Below are 26,503 nucleotides of genomic sequence, written 5' to 3'. Positions count from 1 at the left end.
AAAAGAAAAAAAAATGTTGTATGACATACCCTGTATTTACCTACAGAATATTCGAAATTCGGCAAAATCTGTGGAAAATGTTTCTAGAAAAAAATATTGTTGAAATATAGTTTTTTAATTATACCCTACAACACTATGTGTTGGGGGTTTTATAATTTTGATTGGGCCAAAAATTATACAACACCTCTAAATATTGATTTCCCACATAGGAAAGTATATATGGATCATCCTATCTCGCCGAGCTGAGTCGATCTAGCTATGTATGTCCGTCCGTCCGTCTGTCCATGTTAATTTGTAATCACTCTACAGGTCACAATTATGGCCCGATCTTCACGAAATTAAGAATGTAGGTGGGGCTAGGGCCAGAATAGAAGCCTATTGCTTTTGGAATGATCGCATACAATTTGGGGGTTGAAATTGAAATGGAAATATTATAGACCAATCGACGCGGAAGTTAGCATGGGGCTAGAGCCAAGGGCTGGGCAGAAGTCATCCAATTTTGATGGTCATCGGGTAATATTTAGTAGGTGAAATAGACCTTAACAATTGTGTTAAATAAAAATTAAATTTTCTAATAAACCGCGAATATTTTTAATCCCGGCGAAATCACAAATAGACGAACAGGTCAATTTTGATCGTTGTGTAGATGCTGATAGTAAATATATTGGATATATATATATAGCGAAATATATACAATGGGTATATACAAAAGAAGGGAATGTTAGCTACAATGCTTATATCTCAGGAATGTCAATTTAAAATGCCCTCTTGGCATAAAAGTAAAAAATCTATAAAAAGATGCCAATAATGATGTTAAAATAGATTTTGTAGTATTTTGTGACATTTTTTAAAATTTTGTTCATATTTACTATCGCGTGCGATTTTTCAATTTGATTTATAATATTGAAGTGTATATCTTGTAATATTTTTTCACCTTACAACACAGGTTGTGGATAGATTGCAATTATCATCCGATCCTCAGGAAAGCTCTCACAAGGGTAGGGTTAGACTCAGAAGGGCTAGGCCTATTGTTTTCAAAGATGTCCGCGATATATTTATGGGATGAAATGGACCAACAACTAAAAATGTTCCTGATGTTGCAGCACAAATATAAACTAAAGGACAGCGGGTAGAATAGACCACTACTTTTGTGTGAAAAAATACCAGCATTACTTACAGGCTTTTTTATGCTGATTTCGTTGACGAATATAGCAAAATATCGTAGACAAGCATATCATATAGGTGAGAAATTTGGGGATACAGCGTCTTGATTTTGGAAATGATCGAAAAATATTTAGGGGTTCAAATGAAGCAAAAATAGAAAAAAATTGCCTGATCACACAATTGAAGACAATCGACACGCCTGAGAAGAGAGTTAAGGACAGGGAGGATTTCTAGCGTTTTAGATGACCATTGATTTGTCCCCTGTTCAAAAAGCTTAGGGTACTATCTGGGCAGTGCTCTATGACATAACTTCAAAAGCGAAATGGATTTCGACATAAGGGGGCTTCTAACATATTGTAGTGTTATAGGGTATCACATGGTCGGCCCCGCACGGCTTTAGCCTTTTCTTATTTGTTTTTAAATAAGTTCTTTCTAAAAAAATAAATACGAAGTATAGCGCAAACTACTGAGGACCATATGTCTGTGATTTAGGTATCCTCAACCCTGACGATGTAGCAGCATCGACTTCACTTGAAATTACCTACCCCCGCACTAGACCCTAAATTTGTTGCACAGTGTAAATCGTGTAGATGGACAAGATTAGTCGATTTTCCAACAAATGCTTTACTATGTAGGGTATTATACACTTGAATACTTTTTACATCCCTTTCTCCATATCGTACATATTTTAAGACCTCGAAATAGATCCGGTGCTTTTTATCAAAGCTTAACATTCCGCAAAATTTACCACTATCTCCATGTCGTTATATATGTGTATACAAAAAATTCCCTGATATTTCCAATAAAACGAAACTTAAAACCGTGTCCATGAATATTTCCATGCGAGAAGAAAAACAGGCTTAACGAAAACTTCGAGGCACGTTCCTCCCGCAGTACTCAAATATTCTACTGTAAATTTTCTAAACCAAAAAAAAAAAGTATTTTAAAACTACACCACGGGATTAGTGTTGAACCTGTTGCAACAACAAGAACACCAGCAAAACACCACACGATATTTAACATTGCTATTGCGGTTGTATTAAAAACTCATACAAATACCAGCTACTACCAAAAAGGATGATTTCTAGTTGAAATATCAGCGAATAAGTGTGAGTGTGTGTAAGAGCGACTTATGTGGGTGTGTGGCAGCATAAAAACAAGTGGTTTAAATGTGTGATCATGTGTGTGTCCATGTTTAAACAGCGAGACCTAAATCTGTGGGTGTAGATTATGCCAATGCAGATGAAGGTTTTTTCCACTTTACAAAGTCCGTCTGATTGATATATGATGTTGTTGCGGATTGCGGACAAGTGTAGTTGGTTTGGCGAGCACACCACGAAATGTACAAAAAATAATTGTTGGCATTTAAAAAGGAAGAAATGCAGAGAAATAGAAATAGGTTAACTAAACAGGTGCATGATGCCGAATAAAGAAATTATACAAATTTATTTTAATAATTTTTTTTTTGACTACAATGAAAGCGATCTGATACAAATACGTAGTTTTATCAAAAAACAAATAGATGTTTCATGACCACCAGAATGTTTAAAAAATTAGCTATAGAAGAAACTGTAAGACCATTTATTTTTCAGGAAAGTCAAGAATTTTTTTTTCTTCGAAAGATAAATCATGCTGCTACTTAGTAAAAATGAGGCAATGAACATGATACACAATTTTATTATATTTTCTCCAATAAAATACATAATAGTTGTATTTTATCTATTTTTTAATATTATGTTAATAAAAAAAACAAGTAAGCAAAGGTTAAAGTCGTGCGGGGCCGACTATGTTATACCCTACAACACTACATATGTTAGAAGCCCCCTTATGTTCAAATCCATATTTGAAGATTTCTCTTTTGAAATTAAGATTTTGACTAGGGACATTAGCCCAACATTTATGCGCTCCGTCGGGCTGTTAGTTGTTGTAGTCCATTTTACAGCTAAATATAATCCAATGGTCATCCAAAATGCTAGAATTCTTCCCTGTCCTTAACTCTCTTCACAGGCGTGTCGATTGGCTTCAATTGTATGATCGGAAAAGCATTTCTGTTGTTAGTTAATTTGAACTCCTAAATATTTTGCGATCATCTCTAAAAGCAAGAAGTCCCTCTGTATATCCAAATTTAGACTCATCTATCAGCGTCAACGAAATCAGCATTAAAAGCCAGAAGTTCGCCTTTTGTGTATTTCAGATATCGCCTGCAAGTAATGCTGGCATTTTTTCACACAAAATTAGTGGTATATTGTACCCGCTGTCCGAAACTCTAACTTTGTGCGAGATTTCGTGTCCTTTGGTTTCTATTTGTGACCTTGATAACGGCTGCAATCAGGAAAAATTTTAGTTGTTGGTCCATTTCAACCCCTAATATATTGCGGACACCTTTGAAAACAGTAGGCCTAGCCCATCTGAGCCCAACCCTACTCTTGTGAAAATTTTCGTAAGGATCGGACGATAATTGCAATATGCATTTAATATCCCCAACCTGTGCTTAAGGTGAAAAAAATATAACAAAATATTATAAGTCAAATTGAAAAAATCGCATGCGATAAAAAATATGAAAAATAAAAATATGTCACAAAATACTACAAAATCTATAGTAACATCATTATTGGCATATTTTTATACTTTAATGACAGGAGGGCATTCTGAATTGACAAAATTTATCAAAATCGGTCCAGCCATACTTGAGATATAAGCATTCTAGCTAACATCCCCTTCCTTTCTATATATACATGGTATATATTTTACTATATATATCAGATATATTTACTATCGGCGTCTACGTAATGGTCAGAATTGACCTGTTCGTCTATTTGTGATTGCGCCGGGATTACAAATATTCGTGGTTTAATGGAAAATTTGACTTTTATTTAACACAAATGTTGTGGGCTATTTCACCCACTAAATATTACCCGATGACCATCAAAATTGGAAGGCTTCTACTCAGCCCTAAGCTCTAGCCCCATGCTAACTTTCGCTTCGATTGGTCTATAATTGTGACCTGTAGATCAACTGCAATATCAGGAATTTTTTCAGTTTTTGGTCCATTTCAACCCCTAAATATTATGCGATCATCTCCAAAAGAATATGGTTCTATTCTGAGCCTAGCCCTACCTCCATTCTAAATTTCGTGAAGATCGGGCCATAATTGCGACCTGTAGAGTGATTACAAATTAACATGGACAGACGGACATACATAGCTAGATCGACTCAGCTCGGCGAGATAGGAAGATCCATATATACTTTCCTTTGTGGGAAACCAATATTTCGTGGTGTTACATAATTTTTGGCCCAATCAAACTTATAATACCCCCAACACATAGTGTTAATATCTTAAATAACAAATATTTAAAAAATTGTTTCCTTTAAAACTATTCAATAAAATTCACTTCAGTATGAAACCATATTCGAATATGAATTCGGCTAAATAGTCGTGGTGACCTATTTCCAGAATTTATGTCCGCTTAGCATGAAAACAGAATAAACTGCCTAGTTACGAAGCATTTTCGTTTTCCTAAAATGGAAGGTGGAGCAAGAAATTGGAAAACCTTCCTCTTCTGTTTCTGTTTAATGTTTCCTTTTCATGTCAAATTTCTTAAAGGCTCTTAGTTCAGTGAACATGTTGGTATGCGTCTAACCTTGAGGAAATTATTTTTGGATTCTTAGTTTAGTTTATTACAATTTCCTCTCTGCTAATAGCAGACTATATTTTTAGTTTAAAAGAAAGTAGGTTTTGTGAAATTTTTGATATGAATTTCCACAAAGTTTCTAATGAACTTTGAGCAACGAATATTAATCAACTGTACAATTGATTTTACAACCATAATATAGATGTGAAGTTTTTTATTCAGAAATTCAAAAGATGTGCATGAAAAAATCCAAAGTAGTGGTTCTTGACAGAATCTGTGTTTACATAGACATCGAATTGATCTAAAGGGCTGATGACAGAGTCTTCATTTTGAAGGCAGGTCCTCCCATTAAAGGCCAGAAGCTCTTCTCCTTGAAGACCAGAAAATCTTCTCACTTAAGGCCTGAAGGTCTTCTAATTGAAAGTCAAAAGAAGGCCTTTCAACAAGACTAAAAGAAGATTGCATAGAAAACAAAAGGGGTTTTCAAAGATCGCCAAAATGTCTTCTTATAAAAGGCGATACGGTTTTTTATATAGAAGGCCAGAAGTTCTTCTTATAGAAGACCAACATTTCTTATCATAGGAAGCCAGAAAGTCTTCTCAAAAGGCTTTCTCATAGAGGTCCTTTCATTGAAGGCAGAAGGCCTCTCAGTGACGAAAAGATAGTCTTCTCGTAGTAAGCGAGAAAGTCTTCTCGTGGATGACGAGAAGATCATCTCGTTGGGGACGAGAAAGTCTTCTCATATTTGATAAGTGGTCTCTCGTTGAAGACGAGAAGGTCTTCCATTAGAAGGCGAGAAGGTCTTCTACTAGAAGACAAAGAAGTCTTCTCATAGAAAACTGGAAGGTTTTCTTAAAGAAGAATAGTAGGTCTTCGATTGTTAGTATTTGCAAAGGAGAACACATCTCTTGTGATAGGAGACATGAGGGTCTTTTAATAGAAGGCCCCAAAAAATCTATTTATGTTGGAATAGAAAAGGCCAGCAAGTTTTCTTATTGAATAACTTTTGGTAAATTCATACCCTATAGTATTCTCCAAAAATGCCATAACTTATTTCTATGCTTATTCTGAACGAACTTATATGTTTTTTAAAATACAAAATATTCTCTTACCTCGAATTACAACTTGCCCTACCACTCACTTTTTGTACACATAGCCTATCTTTGTTCTCCTTGTATTTCCCCATAAAATATTTTCATAAGTCCATAAACTTGTTTCATATTTTCATTTCACTCTTTGCTTTCTTGATAACTTTTAGGCTTGGCTGGATTACGACTCATTAAAGTTTCCATACCCAGTTATAAAATGCGTGGTGAATCAACATTTATGGAATGCCAATATGAATTGAATAGATCGAAAAGTCTTTATGGTGGATTACACAGAAATCGGAATCATCACAGTCACGGCCAATACCAGCAACAGCGTCATCAATATCGGCAATATGGCGGTCATACAGGGGGAGGCAGCAGTATACATTATGATGATAACGATGATTTGCCACAATACCGACGACCTCACACATATCCACAACAAACGTATAAGCAACAGCGACAACAACAGCAGCAGCAACAACAACAACAGTATCAGTATCAACACAGGCAACCTTATTTTCAAGCACAAATCCAGACACATAAAGCTCTTTGGCAGGATATGAACAACATTAGAAGTAGAAGTAGTAATGGCGCACCTTCTCACCATCAGCAACATCTCCAGTATCCATTCTTGCCACAGAAACAAAAACGCCAATACAATCCAGAATATCCAACACTACCGCCCTCGCCATATGGTCACAGTGTATATCGAGGGAGATCTCAAATGTCCTCCACCTCGTATTCATTGTCGTCGTCATCATCCTCCTCCTTGTCACAGTCTTCCCCCTCTATAACCTCCTCGGGCAGCCACGCCAGCAATTATGGCGGTCGTGTTGGAGCCAGCACTTACACAGGTAGATCATCGTCATCCTACCCCGGAACAGGGTCAGGTGTTTTCGGCAGCAGTAGTTATGGACATCACGATGATAACTTTGCCGATAGTAATGAACGCAAAGAACACATTGACGACGAGAACTCCAACGAAGAGGATGAGTTCGATAACGAGGCAGACAGCGATGCCGACGACGAGGAGGAGCACGACGAAGAGGAGGGCGAGGATTTGTATGCCATTAAATGGTACAAGGATAATGAAGAATTCTATCGTTTTGTGCCAAAAGCGAATCCACCAAAAACGAGTTACAGAGTTGATGGCGTACGAGTTATTGTAAGTATGAATTATTATTGCTTTTATGGTTGTTGCACACTCGTATTTTAGGAAGAAAGGAAATTACATTTTCAAGATAAAGCACGAACATCCCCTTACACAGCTACAACAGATACTTATACGCACACACACACCTACATGCAGTTGTGAGATTTGCTAACTCCAGCACATGCACACAAAACCACCTGCTCTCAATGCATCCTCCAAAGTTCCTTTGTTACAAAAGTTTTATTTATCTTACCTTCCGGTATGTGTCCACAGAGAGTGAGAGAGATATTGTGCTCTTCGGGGTAGAGGGGAAAGTTCATGTCAGAACCACTAGGCAACAGCATGGAGTTATATGATATATATTTTTTGAGGGGAACTGGTAAGTGCAGATACAAAAGAACATTACATAAAATCCATAAGATATTTCCTCCGCCCTTGTCATACACAAAGTAATGTGCACTTCTGCTGGAAAACTATTTCATTATTGTTGTCATTCTACAATAAAAAAATCGAAATTAATGTCTTTCGTGTTTTTGATGCGTGATTATTTATTTACAAAAATACGATACAAATTCTCCGCAATAAATCATCAAAATTGTGGACCACGGAATGGTCAAACTAGCGATGCATTCATTTATGAACTTTTGAATAAAGTGGATATATCTATAAATTAGGTATTAATATTAACAGGGATACAACTGTGGACGCAACCATTCAGCCTATGTGCATTTATTTAAATATATATTTTTCTACTTGCGTTATAGGTATACAAATATTGACTCAGTATGGGGAAGATGCCGAAGCATGACGTCCAAAGTTTGAATGATATCGACAGCTAAATGCTTAACTTCATTGGTAGATGTACTATAGAATAAGTTGAGATTTGTTCGAATTGGTCACCTTTGGACCGAATTATGACCTTCAAACGGCCAACCGTCACATTCTGCCCGAATGTTGCTCTACGTTATTTTGGCCCATTCCCGACGATGCGCTTGCTTTAGGTGATCGACACTTAGGTATTTTTATACCCTCCACCATACTATGGAGGGTATATTAATTTTGTCATTCCGTTTGTAACTCATCGAAATACTCATGTCAGACCCAAAAAAGTATATATATTCTTGATCAGCGTAAAATTCTAAGACGATTTATCCATGTCCGTCTGTGTGTCTGTCTGTCTGTCATTTACATATAGATTGTTCCTTTTTCGCTACATATCCGATATTTTGGTTATCAGCATCACTGTAATGGTTAGTAGTGACCTTCTAATAAATTTGTGATTTGGCCGGGATTAAAAAAATACGCGGTTTTGTGGAAATTTTCGTATTTTTTGACACAAAAGTTATGAGTTATTTTACCCGTTAAATATTGTTCGATTACCGTACAAATTGGTAGGCTTCTGCCCAACCCCAAACTCTAACACCAGCAACTGCAAAATGAATAAATTTTTCAGTTTTTGGTTCATTTCAACCCCTAAATATTTTACGTTCATCTCCTAAAACAATAGGCTTCTATTCTGACCCTATCCCCACCTCCATTTTCAATTTCGTGAAGATCGGGCCATAATTGCGATTGATTATGAATTAACATGGACAGACGGTCGGACGGACATGCATTGCTAGATCGATTCAGCTCAGCGAAATAGGAAGATCCATATATACTTTCCTATGTGGAAAACCAATATTTCTAGGTGTTACATATAATACATAGTATTGTAAGATATAAAAATAAAAGTAATCCACAAGAAGAATTAAACTTTTTATACCCTCCACCATACTATGGAGGGTATATTAATTTTGTCATTCCGTTTGTAACTCCTCGAAATACTCATGTCAGACCCAACAAAGTATATATATTCTTGATCAGCGTAAAATTCCAAGACGATTTAGCCATGTCCGTCTGTCTGTCTGTTGTAATCACGCTATCTTTCGAACAAATTGGCCAAATTAAGTTCGTAATTGGCCATGTAGGTCCAAGTTATCATATAGCCCCCATATAACTGTACCTCTCGATATTCAGTATTTTGATGATTTTAGCGACATTATTCACCGGAATTGTTTCAAATTTGACATTTGAAGTTCGTAATGGATACTTCAGCCCATGCCAGATAATTGTCTGTGCAGGTCCACGTCTTCGTGTAGCCCCCATATAACGGTACCCCCGATATTCGGTATTTTGATGATTTTAGCGACATTATTCACCGGAACCGTTTCAAATTTGGTATTTGAAGTTCGTAATGGATACTACATTCTAAGTAAAACAATGAGCCATGTAGGTTCACGTTTTCATATAGCCCCCATATAACGGTACCCCCCGATATTCCGTATTTAATGGATACTTCAGCCCATGCCAGAAAATTGTCTGTGCAGGTCCACGTTTTCTTATATCCCCCATATAACGGTACCCCCCATATTCGGTATTTTAATGATTTTAGCTATTTAACTATGCCTATGCAGGCCACGTCGTCGTATAAGCATTCGGTATTCTTAAGATTTTAACAGAATTTTTAACGGATTTTATTTTAGGGAAATTGCCAAATTCGTACCAAATGGTGGAGGGTATTAAAAGTTCGTCCCGGCCGAACTTACAGCTTTTTTTCTTGTTATTTTTTAATTACAGCAAAAAAAAAAAAAACATTACTTTTGCGCCACCGTGTATATCCAATTTTGATTTATTTTAGCACAAAATTAGAAGCAATTTTATCAAAGTTGGTGAAAATAGATTAAGATGTAGCTATAGCTCCAATACATATGTTTCATCTGATTTTGTATCTAAGCTTCAAATCAGTAATATACCCTCGATAACAATGGTTGTCGGTAAAATACATCACGGATATCTTAGAAACATATTTGCCATACTCATCTATATGTATATTTTAACTCTTATATGTATTTTCTCTAATTTGATTAAAAAAAAAAATGGTGTCAAATTTTACATCGTCCCCGCTTAGTTTGGACGTTTAGAGAATATCTGCTTAGCGGGGTAATGCAAAACTAATGTCTAAAGTTAAGATATCTAAAAATGTATTTAATTTGCAAATGTGGTTTCCGAAGTTGTTCCTGAACTATAACAACTTATATACTCTTTACACCTTAAGGTTTCAAAACCTACCGAAAAATATATTTCAGTCATTATTTTCAACATAATTAAAATGTTATCTTTTCTAATTATCATACACAAATTCTCTCAACAATTCGGAAATAACCTCTTTCGTTTGTTTTTATTAGGGATAATTTTTTATATAACCAAATGTAAAATCAATTGAATATTTTATTTATTTTTTCATTCCAGGAAGAACATTCAGACAGCTCAAGAGTTCTCTTAAGGGGGCTTACAATCAATTCAACAGGACTGTATCGTTGCGAAATATCAGCGGAGGCGCCAAGCTTTGCCTCTGTACAGGGTGAAGGACAAATGGATGTTGTGTGTAAGTATTTGTTGTAAGAAAATTCAATGAAATTTTGTTTATATTTGAAAATGATAAGTTAAATTTGAATATAGATAAGAACTAACTTGGCAGACAGCAGTGAACAAAAATAGATCTGCCTCGACTTGTTAATGACTCTAGTGTCGTACAAAGCGTTATGAAGGGTTCAACTAGAAAAAAATCTAACTTTACCAACTCGATATCATTTAAAACTTTAAATTCCAATGATGTTTCAATTAAAAAAAGAAAGAAACGAGTCTGTAAATGTTGTATTTATTATTGTTCGACTTTCGTGTAAAAATTCATGACAACTGGATTGTAGTTGCGACCTGGATTGATTTTGTATCGTAAATTCTATGATCTTCGCTTAGTATAATTCCCATTTTCCCTACAGAACCCAAATTCTATTATCTTCAGCATGTCTTCTGTGCAAATTTAGTATCCGCCACATTAAATTTCATGCCAAAAAATTATGGGGTTAAATACACAATAATTGTGTCACCTATTACTCATAATACATCTCATTTGTCAATATATCATTTTTTTTCTTCTACATTCTCCATTTTCTCCATTTACCCCCAGTTTGATGAGAGAAAAAACAAATACTAACTTCTTTTCTAAAAGTAACTTTAAATAACCTAACCTGCTACAATGCACTGCACGTATCGCATATGGTTTTTGCGTATAAGGAGTGGCTAAAAATCCTTTATAAAAATAACTTAATACGTTTTAAAAAAGTTCAAGGGCAAAAGTTTTCCTACCATGAAAATGAAAGCAAATATAATATGTTTCCTCTCTGCATACAATCCCAGCGTCTTGCCATGGAGACAATTCCACCTTTAGAACGTTCTACTTTTGCATCAGTCAGAGTAGATAAATTATGGGACAATCTTCTTTTTTTGCTCGATTTCATTTTTTTGGGAAAGCTAAACAAACATTCCATTGAATTCAAGTCACGTTTTTTCATCGGAACGAAGTCAACGCTCAATTCAGCCAACAGCGACAGCAAATCATCAGAACACCGAGAATTGTATAACATTAGTTATATCATCAATAGGAAATCTATTCGTTGTGAATAAAATGAAAATCAAAATGAAAAACTGTTTTATAATAGGGAAATTAAGTCAATTTGTAAATGTTAAATTAAGCAGATTAAATTGAAAAACCTTTCAATTAACGTTACGTTTTCATTTCCCCCTTTTTCCTCCACAGACTTGCCACGTGATGGGCCGCACATAAAGGGCCAGCAATTCCAATATCAAATTGGTGAATTATTAATTTTAAATTGCTCATCGGGAAAATCACATCCAGCATCACATTTGCAATGGTTCATCAATGATCAGCCGGTAAGTGGATTTATATGGAATACAATTTAATAATTACATTTGAATTTTATTTTTAAAATTATGGGGAAAAATAGATAGGGATTGGTGAGATTTTTTCATATATTATTTGGGAAGCGGTGTGCCGAAAATACAACACATACACAATCAATCCAATTCGGTCTTAAAAATATTGCTAAAAATATTCAAGACAAGAGTCATGTGTACCTTTCACATCTTTAAAGTGAGATTATCCATGTTACAAGAACTATGCTATGACTATCAAATATCTTCATGATATATTCATCATTCGGTTTTTGACGGATATACACATCAGCATATAGTCTAGGGGATTTAGTCAATTCATACCAATCGAAAGTATTTCCTCAATTTCATATTTGAAAATATTATTATGGAATTTCTACTTTTTATATACAAAAAAACAATGTATTTTAAGGTTATTACAAGTTTGGCCCGAAAAGTTTATAACACCTCGAAATCTTGATCCTATACCCACCATGTAGCATATCGATCTTCCTTAACCATATCTTTGTGTGAAATATAGCCCAACATTTTTATACCCTACGCCACATAAGAGTATTATGACTTTGTACATTTGTTTGCAACATGGAGACGGAAGCGAGGTAGACCCATAGCTACTTTTGAGGATCTTCATAGAATAACTTTCTGAGTCGCAAAACCTTGGACATTCCAAGTATGGTTACAAATTTCTCGCTTCATTTCCAGCTCACAATGGTCACCAAAATGTCCGGATACCAATCCATTGGACTATTGTGTATGGAGTATTTTGGAAAGCAAGGTTGACACTAAAAAATACCAAAGTGTCGATTACCTCAACCAAGCGCTTCGCCCGGAATGGGTCAAAATACCGCAGAGCAACATTCGGGCAGCGTGTGATGGTTTCATTGGCCGTTTGAAGGCTATAATTATTGCCAAAGGTGACAATTCGAACAAATCTAAACTTATTCTAAAATTTGATGCTATTTCCGATATTTTTTTGTTTCATTCAATAAAATTTAAATTCGTAAAAATTATGGCGTTTTACTTTGATGCCGTTTTTTATCTCACCCTGTATGTTTCATCCGATTTGAGGTTGAAGTCTCTCACATTCGTAATATGCATTGGACAACAATGATATTTGGTACCAGTTATCAGATTCAGCCGAAAAATACCTCTGCCAAGTTTTATCAAGATCGGTTCAGATTTGGATATAGGTCTGATATATATATTCAACCGATCTCGGGTTAATTGGCCAATGGCCAATATCAGTCCAAAAGTCCTGAACTTTGGTACATCCGACCGAATTCAGTCTAGAAGCAAGTACATCGAATTTGGGAAAAATCGGTTCAGATTCATTCACATTCATAATATGCTTTCGACAACAATGATATTTGGTACAGATATCTTATAAAGCTCTGAAACACTTTTGCCAAATTTTATCGACATCAGCTAAGATTTGGATACAGCTCCCATATATATCCTTAGTCCGATTTCAGGTTTATTGTGCAAATAATGGCTAATATCAGCCCAAATGGAGTGAATTTCTGGACGTACGTTTCCATTTTGTGCAACTCGACTCCGATATATATTTTTATATCCTACAACACTATGTTTTGGGGGTATTATGAGTTTGATTGGGCCAACAATTATGTGACACCTCGAAATATTGGTTTCCCACATAGGAAAGTATATATGGATCTTCCTATCTCGCCGACCTGAGACGATCTAGCTATGTATGTCCGTCCGTCTGTCCATGTTAATTTGTAATCACTCTACAGGTCGCAGTTATGGTACGATCTTCACGAAATTTAGAATGGAGGTGGGGGTAGGGCCAGAATAGTACCCTTTGCTTTTGGGGATGATCGGATAATATTTAGTCGAAATGGACCAAAAACTGGGAAATTTCCTGATTTTGCAGTTGCTCTACAGGTCGCAATTATAGACCAATCGACGTCGAATTTAGCATGGAGCTAGAGCTTAGGGCTGGGCAGAAGTCCTCCAAATGTGGTGGTCATCGGGTAATATTTAGTGGGTGAAATAGACCATAACAGTTGTGTTAGATAAAAGTCAAATTTTCCATTAAACCGCGAATATTTTTAATCCCGGCGAAATTATAAATAGACCAACAGGTCAATTCTGACCGTTACGTACATGTCGATTGTAAATATATCGGATATATGTAGCGAAATATATGCAATGAATATATACAAAGAAAGGGGATGTTAGCTAGAACGCTTATATCTCAAGAATCGCTGGACCGATGTTGACAAATTTTGTCAATTCAGAATGTCCTCTTGGCATAAAAGAATAAAATCTAAAAAAATCACATAAAAAGATGCAAAAAATGATGTCAATATAGATTTTGTAGTATTTTGTGACATTTTTTATTTCACATTTTTTGTAGCATGCGATTTTTTCAATTTAACTGAAAATATTGAAGTGTTTGTTTTGTAATATTTTTTCACCTTACAACACAGTTTGGTGATATTTTATACCGATGGCAATTATCGTCCGATCCTCACGAAAATTTTCACAATGGTACGTTTCGGCTCAGAAGGGCTAGACCTATTGTTTTCGAAGATGTCCGCAATATATTAATGGTTGAAATGGGCCAACAACTAACAATTTTCCCTATTTTGCAGCCGTTATAAAGGTTACAAATATTAACCAAAGGTCACGAAATCTCGCATAAAGTTAGAGTTTAGGACAGCGGGTACAATGGACCACTAATTTGTTTGAAAAAATACCAGCATTACTTACAGGCGATATCCGAAATACACAAAAAGCGAACTTCCTGCTTTTTTATGCTGATTTCGTTGACGAATTTAGCGAAATATCTTAGACAAGCAAATCATATAGATGAATCTAAATTTGGAGATACGGAGGGGCTTCTTGCTTTTGGACATGATCGCAAAATATTTAGAGGTTCAAGTGAACCAACAGACTTCCTGATCACAAAATTGAAGCCAATCGACACGCCTGTGAAGAGAGTTAAGGACAGGGAAGAATTCTAGCATTTTGGATGATCATTGCATTATATTTAGCTGTAAAATGGAGCACAACAATTAACAGCACAACGAAGTGCGTAAATATTGGGCAAATGTCCCAACTCAAAATCCTAATTTCAAAAGCGAAATCTTCCTTATGTCCATTTCAAAAGCGAAATGGACATAAGGGGGCTTCTAACATATTGTAGTGTTGTAGGGTATAACATAGTCGGCCCGCACGACTATAGCCTTTGCTTACTTGTTTTTGTATCCGACGTTTCGTTGAGATTTTCCAACTTCTTCATGTATACATTTATTAAATCTGACAACAACAATAGAAGTGGTAAATATTTATTTAAGTTTATATTACATTATTGTTCTTAGCACTAAGTGAAGTAATATATATAAATAATTTTTTGGTCAAGTTTCTAAATTTCATTTTTGTTAAGCGAAGGTTTTTCCACATTTCCCATTTTCGATAAGGAAGTAGCGTTCACTTGTAAATATAATATAAATAACCATATTTTTATTAAAATGTAAATTATTTCACGGTTGTTTTCAATATATTATTAACATTAGATATAATGTAAAGTTGGGATATTAAGATCCCCCGAAAACGGTGCCCAAAAACAATTGTCGGAACACCGACTAAACATTAAGACAACTACTATATGAGCAAACAAGTAAGCAAAGACAATAGTCGTGCGGGCCGACCATGTGATACCCTACAACACTACAATATTTGAGAAGCCCCCTCATGTCCAAATCCATTTTAGAAGATTTCACTTTTGAAATTATGTTACGGAGCACTGCCCAGATATTACCCTTAGCATTTTGACCAGGGACATTTTCCCGATATTTATGCTCTCCGTCGTGCTGCTAGTTTTTGTGGTCCATTTTACGGCTAAATATAATCCAATGGTCATACAAAATACTAGAATTCTTCACTGTGCTTAACTATCTTCTCAGGCGTGTCGATTGGCTTCAATTGTGTAATCAGGATTTTTTTTCTGTTTTTGGTTCATTTGAATCCCTAAATATTTTGCGATCATCTCCAAAAGCAATTTGGCTATATTCTTCAACGAAATCAGCATAAAAAAGGTAGAAGTTCGCCTATTGTGTATTTCGGATATCGCCTATAAGTAATGTTGGTATTTTTTCACACAAAAGTAGTGGTTCATTCTACCCGCTGTCTTAAATTCTAACTTTATGCAAGATTTCGTGTCCTTTGGTTTCTATTTGTGACCTTTATAACGGCTGCACAATCAGGAACATTTTGAGTTGCTAGTCCATTTCAACCCCTAAATATATTGCGGACATCTTTGAAACCCTTCTGAGCCAAACCCTACCTTTGTCAAAAATTTCGTGAGGATCGAACGATAATTGCAATCTGTATATGAATAATATCCCCTGTGTTGTAAAGTGCTAAAATATTACAAAATATGCACTTCAATAATATAAGTCAAATTGAAAAGATCGCATGCGATAAAAATTATGAAAAAATAAAAAAATGCCACAAAATACTACAAAATCTATATTAACATCATTATAGGTATCTTTTTATGCGATTTTTTTAGATTTTATACTTTTATGCCAAAAGGGCATTCTAATTTTACAAAATTTGTCAAAATCGCTCCAGCCATTCTTGAGATATAAGCATTATAGCTAACACCCCCTTCCTTTGTATATATACATTGTATATATTTCGCTATATATATCCGATTTACTATCGGCATCTACGTAACGGTCAGAATTGACTGTTTGTCTTTTTGTAATTTCGCCGGCCTTAAAAATATTCGCGGTTTAATGGAAAATTTGACTTTTATTTATCACAGATGCTATGGTCTATTTCAACCACTAAATGTTACCCGATGAAGGCTTCTGCCCATCCCAAAGATCTAGCCCTATGCTAACTTTCGCTTCGATTGGTCTATAATTGCGACCTGTAGAGCAATTGCAAAATCAGGATTTTTCAGTTTTTGGTTCATTTCAACCCCTAGATAGTATACGATCATCTCCAAAGAAATAGGTTTCTATTCTGATATTAACCCCACCTACATTTTCAATTTCGTGAAGATCGGGCCATAATTGCGACCTGTAGATTGATTACAAATTAACGTGGACAGACGGACGGACATACGTAGCTAGATCGACTCAGCTCGGCGAGATAGGAAGATCTATATATACTTTCCTATGTGGGAAACCAATATTTCGTGGTGTTACATAATTTTTGACCCAATCAAACTTATAATACCTCCAACACATAGTGTTGTAGGGAATAAAAATGTTTAAATTTTAAGCTACCCCTTTCGGAATTTCGAAACATGCATAATTCTGGACAATATTCATACATGTATACTGTATAATAGAAGTTCTAGTGTAACACTTCCTTAATCATTCAAAATTCAGTCAAACTTTACAAATAAAAAAGTTTAAGAGCTCCTTCCTTTTAATTGGATAATTCACGAAGCAAATATATTCTTACTTATACACACTCACACAAAGGTAATTCATTGTTTGTGTTTTATATAAATTCCTTAAGAACAACAACATCCACATCTTTTGCGTGTTTAATGTTTCTTTCTTTGACATGAAACACAATGAAGAACAAAAAACAAAACAAAAAAATAAAAAGAAAAACATAGAAACAAGCCAGTGACGGTAGCTTTTGAAATGAAATTGGCACGGACTCAAGTACACCAGACGACAATTTCACTTACTAAAATATTTAAATATTTAACAACTGCCAAGGGGCGACGAAGCTATTTTCCGGGCATTTAGCATTCGAGTCGTGCACCGTGGTGATAATCCTAGTGATTATTTTGTTTACGTTTCTTAAAAGCGAATTGCCAGCGAAATGCGGCTGCAAGCATTGCAACATTTCTGTCTGCTGTTGGTCTTTTGTGTTCTTTGGTTTTGTTGTTGTAGGAGCAGCCTTTATCTGTGTCGCCTTTGTCAGCGCCACTGTTTGTGCCATCCATTTCATTTCTTCTTTTATTTCACAAATGACATTTCCAATTGGTCTACAAGTGCCCGAGCCATTTCAGGTGCCATTAAATGAGTGAAATGAACATATTCAAGAAAATCCAACAACTACAACAGCAACAAGAACCAAAAAAAAAACTAAAGAAACTCTTTGCAAAAAGTTTTCCCTTCGGAGTCTTGGGAATAAACGAAATAACTACCGTAAATTTACATTCATCAAGATAGTGGTCCACACAAAACGGATGAAGTTTTCTTAGCCAGTAGGACAAGACACTGGATAAGATTTGTGTTTGTGTGTGTTTAAATTGAAATGCATTTAAGGTATGTCATACAGTTTTCATTATTCCAATAAATTGAAGATAGATATTTATACCCTACAGCAGTATATGTTGCGGGCATTATAAGTTTGATTGAACCAAAATGTATGTCATACTTTAAAATATTGTTACTGCACATAGGATTCGCCGAGCTGAATCGATCTGGCTATGTGTGTCCCTCTGTCCAAATTAATTTGTAATTACGCTACAGATTGCAATTATGGCCCGATCCTAACAACATTTTAGGCGGTCAGAATAGAAGCCTATTGCAGAATATTATCCCCTTAGCATTAGAGTTAAGGGGTTGGCAGAAGTCTACTATTTTTTTTAAATATACCATAATTTTTAAGGAGAGAGATTCCCATTAAACCGTTTTTTTTTATCCCGGCGAAATCGCAAATACATTAAAAGTCAATATATGGGATATATTTAGCAAATATATCGGATATACAACAAAGTAGTAAAATAAATTGATGAGAGTTACTACGCTTATAAGACAAGAACCACTGGATTGATTTTGACCAACTCGGTAAAGCCTTCTACAAGAAAACTATAAAATCTAAGAAAATTGCATAAAAATAGGCTAAAACCATTAAGGAAAGGTCAAAAGACGGGCGGGGCCGACTTTATGATACCCTACACCACTATATCTGTTTAGTAGAGCTCCCTTAACATCAGCATTTATTTCAAGTAGATAGTAGCTTAAGATTGTTGTCGAATGCATATTACGAATGTGAGGGACTTCAACACCAAATCGTATGAAAAAAAAAAACAAGTTAAAAAGCAGTAAGTTCGGCCGGGCCAAACTTTGAATACCCCCTGAATAAAAATCCTGAAAAAATTTTGGTAAAATTTTAAAAATACAGAATATTGCCGTTATATTGGTGCCTATACGACGTGGACCCACACAGGCATTATTTGTCATGAGTCATAACCAAATTAAAATTCGGAACTTGAAATAAACGCGAATAATGTAGCTAAAATCATCAAAGTATAGAATATAGGGAGGTACCGTTATATCGGAGCTGTGCGAAGACCTGAACCTGCTTAGACAATTTTTTGTCATATTCTGTAGCATCCATTACGAACTTCAAATACGACATTTCAAACAACTTCGGTGAGTATTGTACATAAACTCGTCAAAATACCGAATATAGGGAGGTACTGTTATATGGGGCCTATACGAAGTCCTGGACCTGCATAGACAAATTTCTGTCACAGACTGGAGTTTCCATTACGAACTCTAAATGCGTAATTTGATGAAAATTTTGGTGAATAAAGACGCTAAAATCACCAAAATACCGAATATAGGGAGGTACCGTTATATGGGGGCTATACGGAGACGTGGACTTGAACATACAATTTTCTGTCTAAGGCTGTAGTATCCATTGCGAACTTCAAATACCAAATTTTGAACAATTCCGATTAATAATGTCGCTAAAATTATCAAAATACCAAATATCGGGAGGTACCGTTATATGGGGGCTATACGAAGACGTGGACCTGCACAGACAATTTTCTGTCTTAGGCTCTAGTATCTATTTCGAACCTCAAATACTAAATTTGAAACTATTCCGGTGAATAATGTCGCTGAAATCATCGAAAAACCGAATATCGGGAGGTACCGTTATATGGGGGCTATACGAAGACGTGGACCTGCACAGACAATTTTCTGTCTTAGACTGTAATATCCATTTCGAACTTCAAATTCCAAATTTGAAACAATTCCGGTGAATAATTTCGCTAAAATCATCAAAATACCGACTATCGGGAGGTACCGTTATATGGGGGCTATATGAAAACGTAGACCTACATGGCCCGGTTGAAGATATATATGGGACCTATATTCAAATCTAACCCGATCTTGATAAAATTGGGCAGAGGTATTTCTGTCAAATGCATATTACGAATTTGGGAGCTATAGTTATATCTAATGTACTTGCTTCTAGGCTGAATTCGGTCAGATATGCCAAAATTCTTGTCAATTGGACTGATAATGGCTATTTGGTGCACTATTAACACGAAATCGGTTGAGGATATATTATGGGACCTATATCCAAATCTGAACCGATCTTGACAAAATTAGATGCACTTATTTCATAGATGTATCGGATATCTAGTACCAAAGATTATTGTTGTGGAATGCATATTACGCTTGTGAGGCTCTTTAAACCCCATATCGGATAAAACATACATATAGGAGTTATAGCTATATCTGAACTGATTTACACGAAATTTGAAGTACTGGTTTATAGAATGAATTCGTAATTACCAAAATTAAGTCAATTTGTTGCACAATAAACCTGATATCGAATAAAGATATATATGGGAGCTATATCGTAATGTGAATCGATGTCGATAAAATTTGATAGAGGTATTTTCCAGTAGTATCTAATGTCCGTTACCAAATATCATTCTTCTGGAGTGCACATTACGCATGTGAGGGACTTAAAATCCCAAATTGGATGAAACACATATATATATATATATATATATATATATATATATATATATATATATATATATATATATATATATATATATATATATATATATATATATATATATATATATATATATATACCGATTTTCTCCAAATTTGGTTCGTCCTTGGGCCAAACAAATATTGTTTGCAAAATTTCATTTTAATCGGATCATAAATGCGACCTGCATTTTGTTCACAAGAATACATGGACGGAAGTACGGACGGACATGCATAAATCGACTCAGAGACTAATAATATGAAGATCCTCAAAAGTAACTATGGGTCTATCTCGCTTCCTTCTCCAAGTCACAAACAAATGCACGAAGACATAATACCCTTAGCATTATGTGGTGTAGGCTATAAAAAGGGAATATTTCTGATATATTTGTTGATATTTTTTGTCAGTTGTATACCCTCCACCATAGTATGGATTACTTACTCAGATGTGTATAATGACTTTTAGTTGTGAAAAGTCGATATATAAGAGTTTATATAACAGAATTTTATTAGCTGAAAAATGACTAGATCATATATAAGTTATCCTATTGACAAATCTGTTGATTTCAATATTTATAACTTTTGTTGAAAAAATTGGACAATGGTTACACAATATCAATTATTACATATTACGCATATTACGCTTGTGAGGCTCTTTAAACCCCATATCGGATAAAACATACATATAGGAGTTATAGCTATATCTGAACTGATTTACACGAAATTTGAAGTACTGGTTTATAGAATGAATTCGTAATTACCAAAATTAAGTCAATTTGTTGCACAATAAACCTGATATCGAATAAAGATATATATGGGAGCTATATCGTAATGTGAACCGATGTCGATAAAATTTGATAGAGGTATTTTCCAGTAGTATCTAATGTCCGTTACCAAATATCATTCTTCTGGAGTGCACATTACGCATGTGAGGGACTTAAAATCCCAAATTGGATGAAACACATATATATATATATATATATATATATATATATATATATATATATATATATATATATATATATATATATATATATATATATATATATATATATATATATATATATATATATATATATATTTGAACCGATTTTCTCCAAATTTGGTTCGTCCTTGGGCCAAACAAATATTGTTTGCAAAATTTCATTTTAATCGGATCATAAATGCGACCTGCATTTTGTTCACAAGAATACATGGACGGAAGTACGGACGGACATGCATAAATCGACTCAGAGACTAATAATATGAAGATCCTCAAAAGTAACTATGGGTCTATCTCGCTTCCTTCTCCAAGTCACAAACAAATGCACGAAGACATAATACCCTTAGCATTATGTGGTGTAGGCTATAAAAAGGGAATATTTCTGATATATTTGTTGATATTTTTTGTCAGTTGTATACCCTCCACCATAGTATGGATTACTTACTCAGATGTGTATAATGACTTTTAGTTGTGAAAAGTCGATATATAAGAGTTTATATAACAGAATTTTATTAGCTGAAAAATGACTAGATCATATATAAATTATCCTATTGACAAATCTGTTGATTTCAATATTTATAACTTTTGTTGAAAAAATTGGACAATGGTTACACAATATCAATTGGACAATGGTTACACAATATCTTGATTGTTGTACACAATATCAATAATTTCGACCTAATTGCGGCTCTCAGGGGAAGATTGACTCTGCATTCCAATTTGGTGGGTTTATTATATCAATGAGTGAAGGGACATGATTTTCGTACATTTCGAGGACGTGAATTTATTTAGCATCGAGAGGGTAGTTTTTATATCCTACACCACAAGGGGGTCAGGGTATTATGTCTTTGTGCATTTGTTTGTAACAGGCAAAAGGAAACGAGATAGACCCATAGTTCCTTTTGATGATCTGCATAGAGTCACATTCTGAGTGGATTTATGCATGTCCGTCCGTCCGCCCGTCTGTCTGTCTGTCCATGTATTTTTGTAAACAAAGTACAGGTCGCATTTATTAGCCGATCCAGATGAAATTTTGCACAAATCATTTGGCCCAAGGACGAACCCTATTGAAATTGGATATAATCGGTCAAAATTTAGATTTAGCTCCCATATATATCTTCGTCCGATTAGCATTTTTTTGTGCACCAAACGTGTAATATCAGCCCGAATAGTATGGAATTTCGCACATACAACCAAATTAGGCCTAAAAAAAGTATGCCAAATTTGATCGAAATCGGTTCAGCTATATCTGATAGCTCCCATATATATTGTTCATCCGATTTATTATTTTTTTGTTCCGAAGCCATAATTAGCACGCAGTAATACAGCTCAGAAATACATTTGTTAAATTTTATCGAGATCGGTTCAGATTTGGATATAGCTCCCATATATAACTTGGTCCGATTTACCTTTTATTGTGCACCAAACCTGTAATATTTGTCCAAGTGGGATGGACTTACGACCGAATTGAGTCTAGAAGCTAGTATGTCAAATTTGGTGAAGATCGGTTCAGATATAGATATATCTCCAATATATATTGTTCATCCGATTTGTTATATTTGTTACCCACAGCCGTAATATGTACTCTGTAACAACGAATATATGAAATATAGCTCAGAAATATCTTTGCCAAATTTTATCAGGATCGGTTCAGATTTGGATATAGCTCTATATATATCAAATGGGCAATACAAGTCCGAATTTAAAAGATACAAATGCTTCGGCATATTTATTCTTTTGAACTTTAAATTATAAATATAATCATAGCTGATGATTGAATTCTCCCATAAAAACTTTTAATTGTTATGTGGAGCTCTACTTAATTAGCAAAGTGGTGTAGGGTAACATAAAGTCGGCCCCGCCCGACTTTAAGACTTTCTTTACTGGTTTATATTACCCTTCTTCAATGACATCACCAAGCTTATTAACTGAAGACTTTTAAGAAAAAATAACTTGCTTCTAAAAATTGATAGTTTCGGCTTTCACTTGCAAATATTTCAATAGGTTCTGAGAAATATTCTTGCCCATATACACTAGCACTTTTTCAACTACTTAATACAGATATATGTTCTCATTCACACATTTGAGAATATTTTCGATATTTAAAATTTAAAACTTCGTCATTTTATGTTCCCCTAATGCTCCTTTTTGAATCGTTACCCCCTTCAAGTGCATAATAAACCATAACACCTTAGTATAAAATCTACATGCAAATGTCGTCAATATATATATATATATATATATATATATGTACCATACTACCATACTTCATTTATTTCGCTCTTCGTCACTTCGTTGTTATTCAGAATACATTGTGTGCGACCGTCTTTTGTTGTTTGTGAATGTGAATACGTCATTATTTTTGTGACAGTGTTTATGACAGCGAAGGAGTTGAGCTGAGTCGTTTGTGTTTTGTTTTTAAGTGCATGTTCGTGGAATACCAAAAACCCGCCCGCTACCTCGCTTGGTCCTGTTCATTCTCCTTTTCAGTTTCAATTTTATTTGCCGTCTTTTATGTTAGCTTGTTTTTGTTTTTCCTTTTCAGTGGCTTCTGACAGCCAGCCTGCTGAGTTTGCCTTTCAAATATGCCGTAGTGTTTTTCTTTTTCTCGTTTTTTTTTTTTTGCTTTCTCTTCCTTTTTTGATGCCAGGACAGATTTGCTTCGTATTTCTTGATTGTTGTAGAGTTTTATGTGACATGCATATAAATTTACTCAGGGTAACCACGTGACTTTATTTTGATTATTTCGGTTCAGTTCCACTGACACCACAACGGCACCGCATAAGCTTGTTTCGAACTATTTAATATACATGGAAAATTATGCGGAAAAGTTAAATATTTTATTCAGATTATTTTGATTTGCATACAAAATCTGTCATCTTATGAATACATTGTTTGGGAGATACCTTAAATAAAAGCCATCGAAAAAGTTGGCTTTAGATGTGATTAGAAGCTTAAAATAATCAATTTCAATATATTGCTAAATTTCATGCATATTGTTAAGATTGGTTGATAAAGATTGTATAATATGTATTTAATGTCGATGTTTTAAATACCCAAAAACTGTGATTTTTAAGCACATATTGAATACTGCTGTTAGGATGTGTAACTCCGCTTGCTAGGGTAGTTTGACCTGTCCATAGATGAAAGTCATAAATTCTCTGCCGAAGTTCTACGAAAACAAGTAAAAAAGTATCGGTCGGTTTTGCCGACAGATGTATACCCTCAGCCCTCTTCACCCTCTATGGAGTGGGTTTTGAAAGAATGGGTCAATATTGTTCATTTCGTATCGGACCTAAATAAATATGATATAAATATTATAATAGCAGATGGTTAAATCAATTGTAAAGAAGTTGTTTCGCAATTTATGACAGATAAAAATATTGAAAATTGTGTCCCTTTGTGAGTGAGGTACCAGCAGGTGTTCGCAGATATATAGCATCTTCACAACAGATCTGGTGTTAGCAAAAATGCTTGTAGGTGTGAAATTTGAAGAGAGTTGGATCCTTATTTCGTTATCTTTGAGCGTTATGTTTTTCAAAATTAGATTATTGCTTCCCTTTCTGTGCAGAAAATATATATTTTTAAAATTTCGACCATTTGTGGGGGAGGTACCAGAAGAAGTGGACCGATATACTCCATCTTTACACCAGACCTTGGGTTAATAAAATGATTGGGATGTGTGAAATTTGATGACAATCGGACTCTTACATTACCTTTTATGAGAGTTGTAACTCTTCAAAATTTTGACCATTTGTGGGGGAGGTACTTGAAGGAGTGAACCGATATTGTCCATTTTTACACCTAACGTAGAACTGATGCAAATATTAGGATTTGCAAAGTTGGAGCAACATCGGATTATCCTTTCTCTTTCTGTGCAAAAAATATATTTTTTGCAAATTTCGGCATTTTGTGGGAGAGGTACCAGAAGGAGTCGACCGATATTGCTCATCTTAACACCAGACCTTGGGTTAATATAAATATTGGGATGTGTGAAATTTGAAGACAATCGGACTCATACATCATATTTTATGAGAGTTGTAATTATTCAAAATTTTGACCATTTGTGGGGGAGGTACTTGATGGAGTGGACCGATATTGTCCATTTTCACACCTGACCGAGTACTGACGCAAATATTAGGATTTGCAAAGTTGGAGCAAAATCGGATTATCCTTTCTCTTTCTGTGCAAAAAATAATTTTTTTTGCAAATTCCAACCTTTTGTGGGGGAGGTACCAGAAGGTGTGGACCGATATTGCCCATCTCCGAACTCGATCTAAGTTTGACAAAGATATTACGATGTACCAAGTTGGACCAAATCGGATACTCCCTTCGAGAGTTATCGTGCGCACCAGCCAGACAGACAGACAGACAGACAGACAGACAGACAGACGGACGGACGGACGGATATCGCTAGATCGACTCCAAATGTTCTGAAACGGATTTGGTCCAAAGAGACCTAGGGTCTAAAACCGTTATTTCGACTAGGCACGTTTTGACCGTATCAAATGATATATACCCTCTGTAGCCATATGGCTGAGGGTATAATTATAATCATAAATAATTTAAACACAGATCTTCATGAACACATTATTCGGACATAATGAAGGATATGTTCGTTGTAAATGAACAAGTAACTTGTAACAAAAAGACACACGTTGGGCGCCGCTGACAACACGATATCTTACATCATTATCGATATTTTCTAGAGCTACCCGTAACAAATGAATGTTTTTCATACTATGTGTTGGAGGGTGTTATAAATTTGATGGGACAAAAAGTATGTAACACTAGCTAGATGAAAACCAATGGACACGGAATTTTGCATACGAAGAGAGTTAAGAGAGTACAGGAACGAAGTCTAACATTTTGTATGGTCATTGGATTTTATTTACCAGGTAAAATGGACAATAACTGTCGTGTGCAGTTGTTTTGAACTC

The 26,503-nt window shown here is 35.0% G+C and overlaps 1 protein-coding gene across 1 annotated transcript in view; it reads left to right on the top strand.

Annotated features, from left to right (window-relative positions):
* The window catches only part of LOC131806794 (uncharacterized), a 73,891-nt gene that overhangs the window by 23,866 nt on the left and 23,522 nt on the right, over nt 1–26,503 (top strand). Inside the window, exons 2-4 of the mRNA XM_059131475.1 lie at nt 6,055–7,052; nt 10,332–10,467; nt 11,680–11,813. Coding sequence (XP_058987458.1) covers nt 6,055–7,052; nt 10,332–10,467; nt 11,680–11,813 — 1,268 coding nt within the window. The remainder of the gene's footprint in view (nt 1–6,054; nt 7,053–10,331; nt 10,468–11,679; nt 11,814–26,503) is intronic.

This window comes from Musca domestica, unplaced genomic scaffold (genome assembly GCF_030504385.1).
Source record: "Musca domestica strain aabys unplaced genomic scaffold, Musca_domestica.polishedcontigs.V.1.1 89, whole genome shotgun sequence".
NCBI classification, from domain to species: domain Eukaryota; kingdom Metazoa; phylum Arthropoda; class Insecta; order Diptera; family Muscidae; genus Musca; species Musca domestica.
This window is presented reverse-complemented; position numbering and strand designations above follow the sequence as displayed.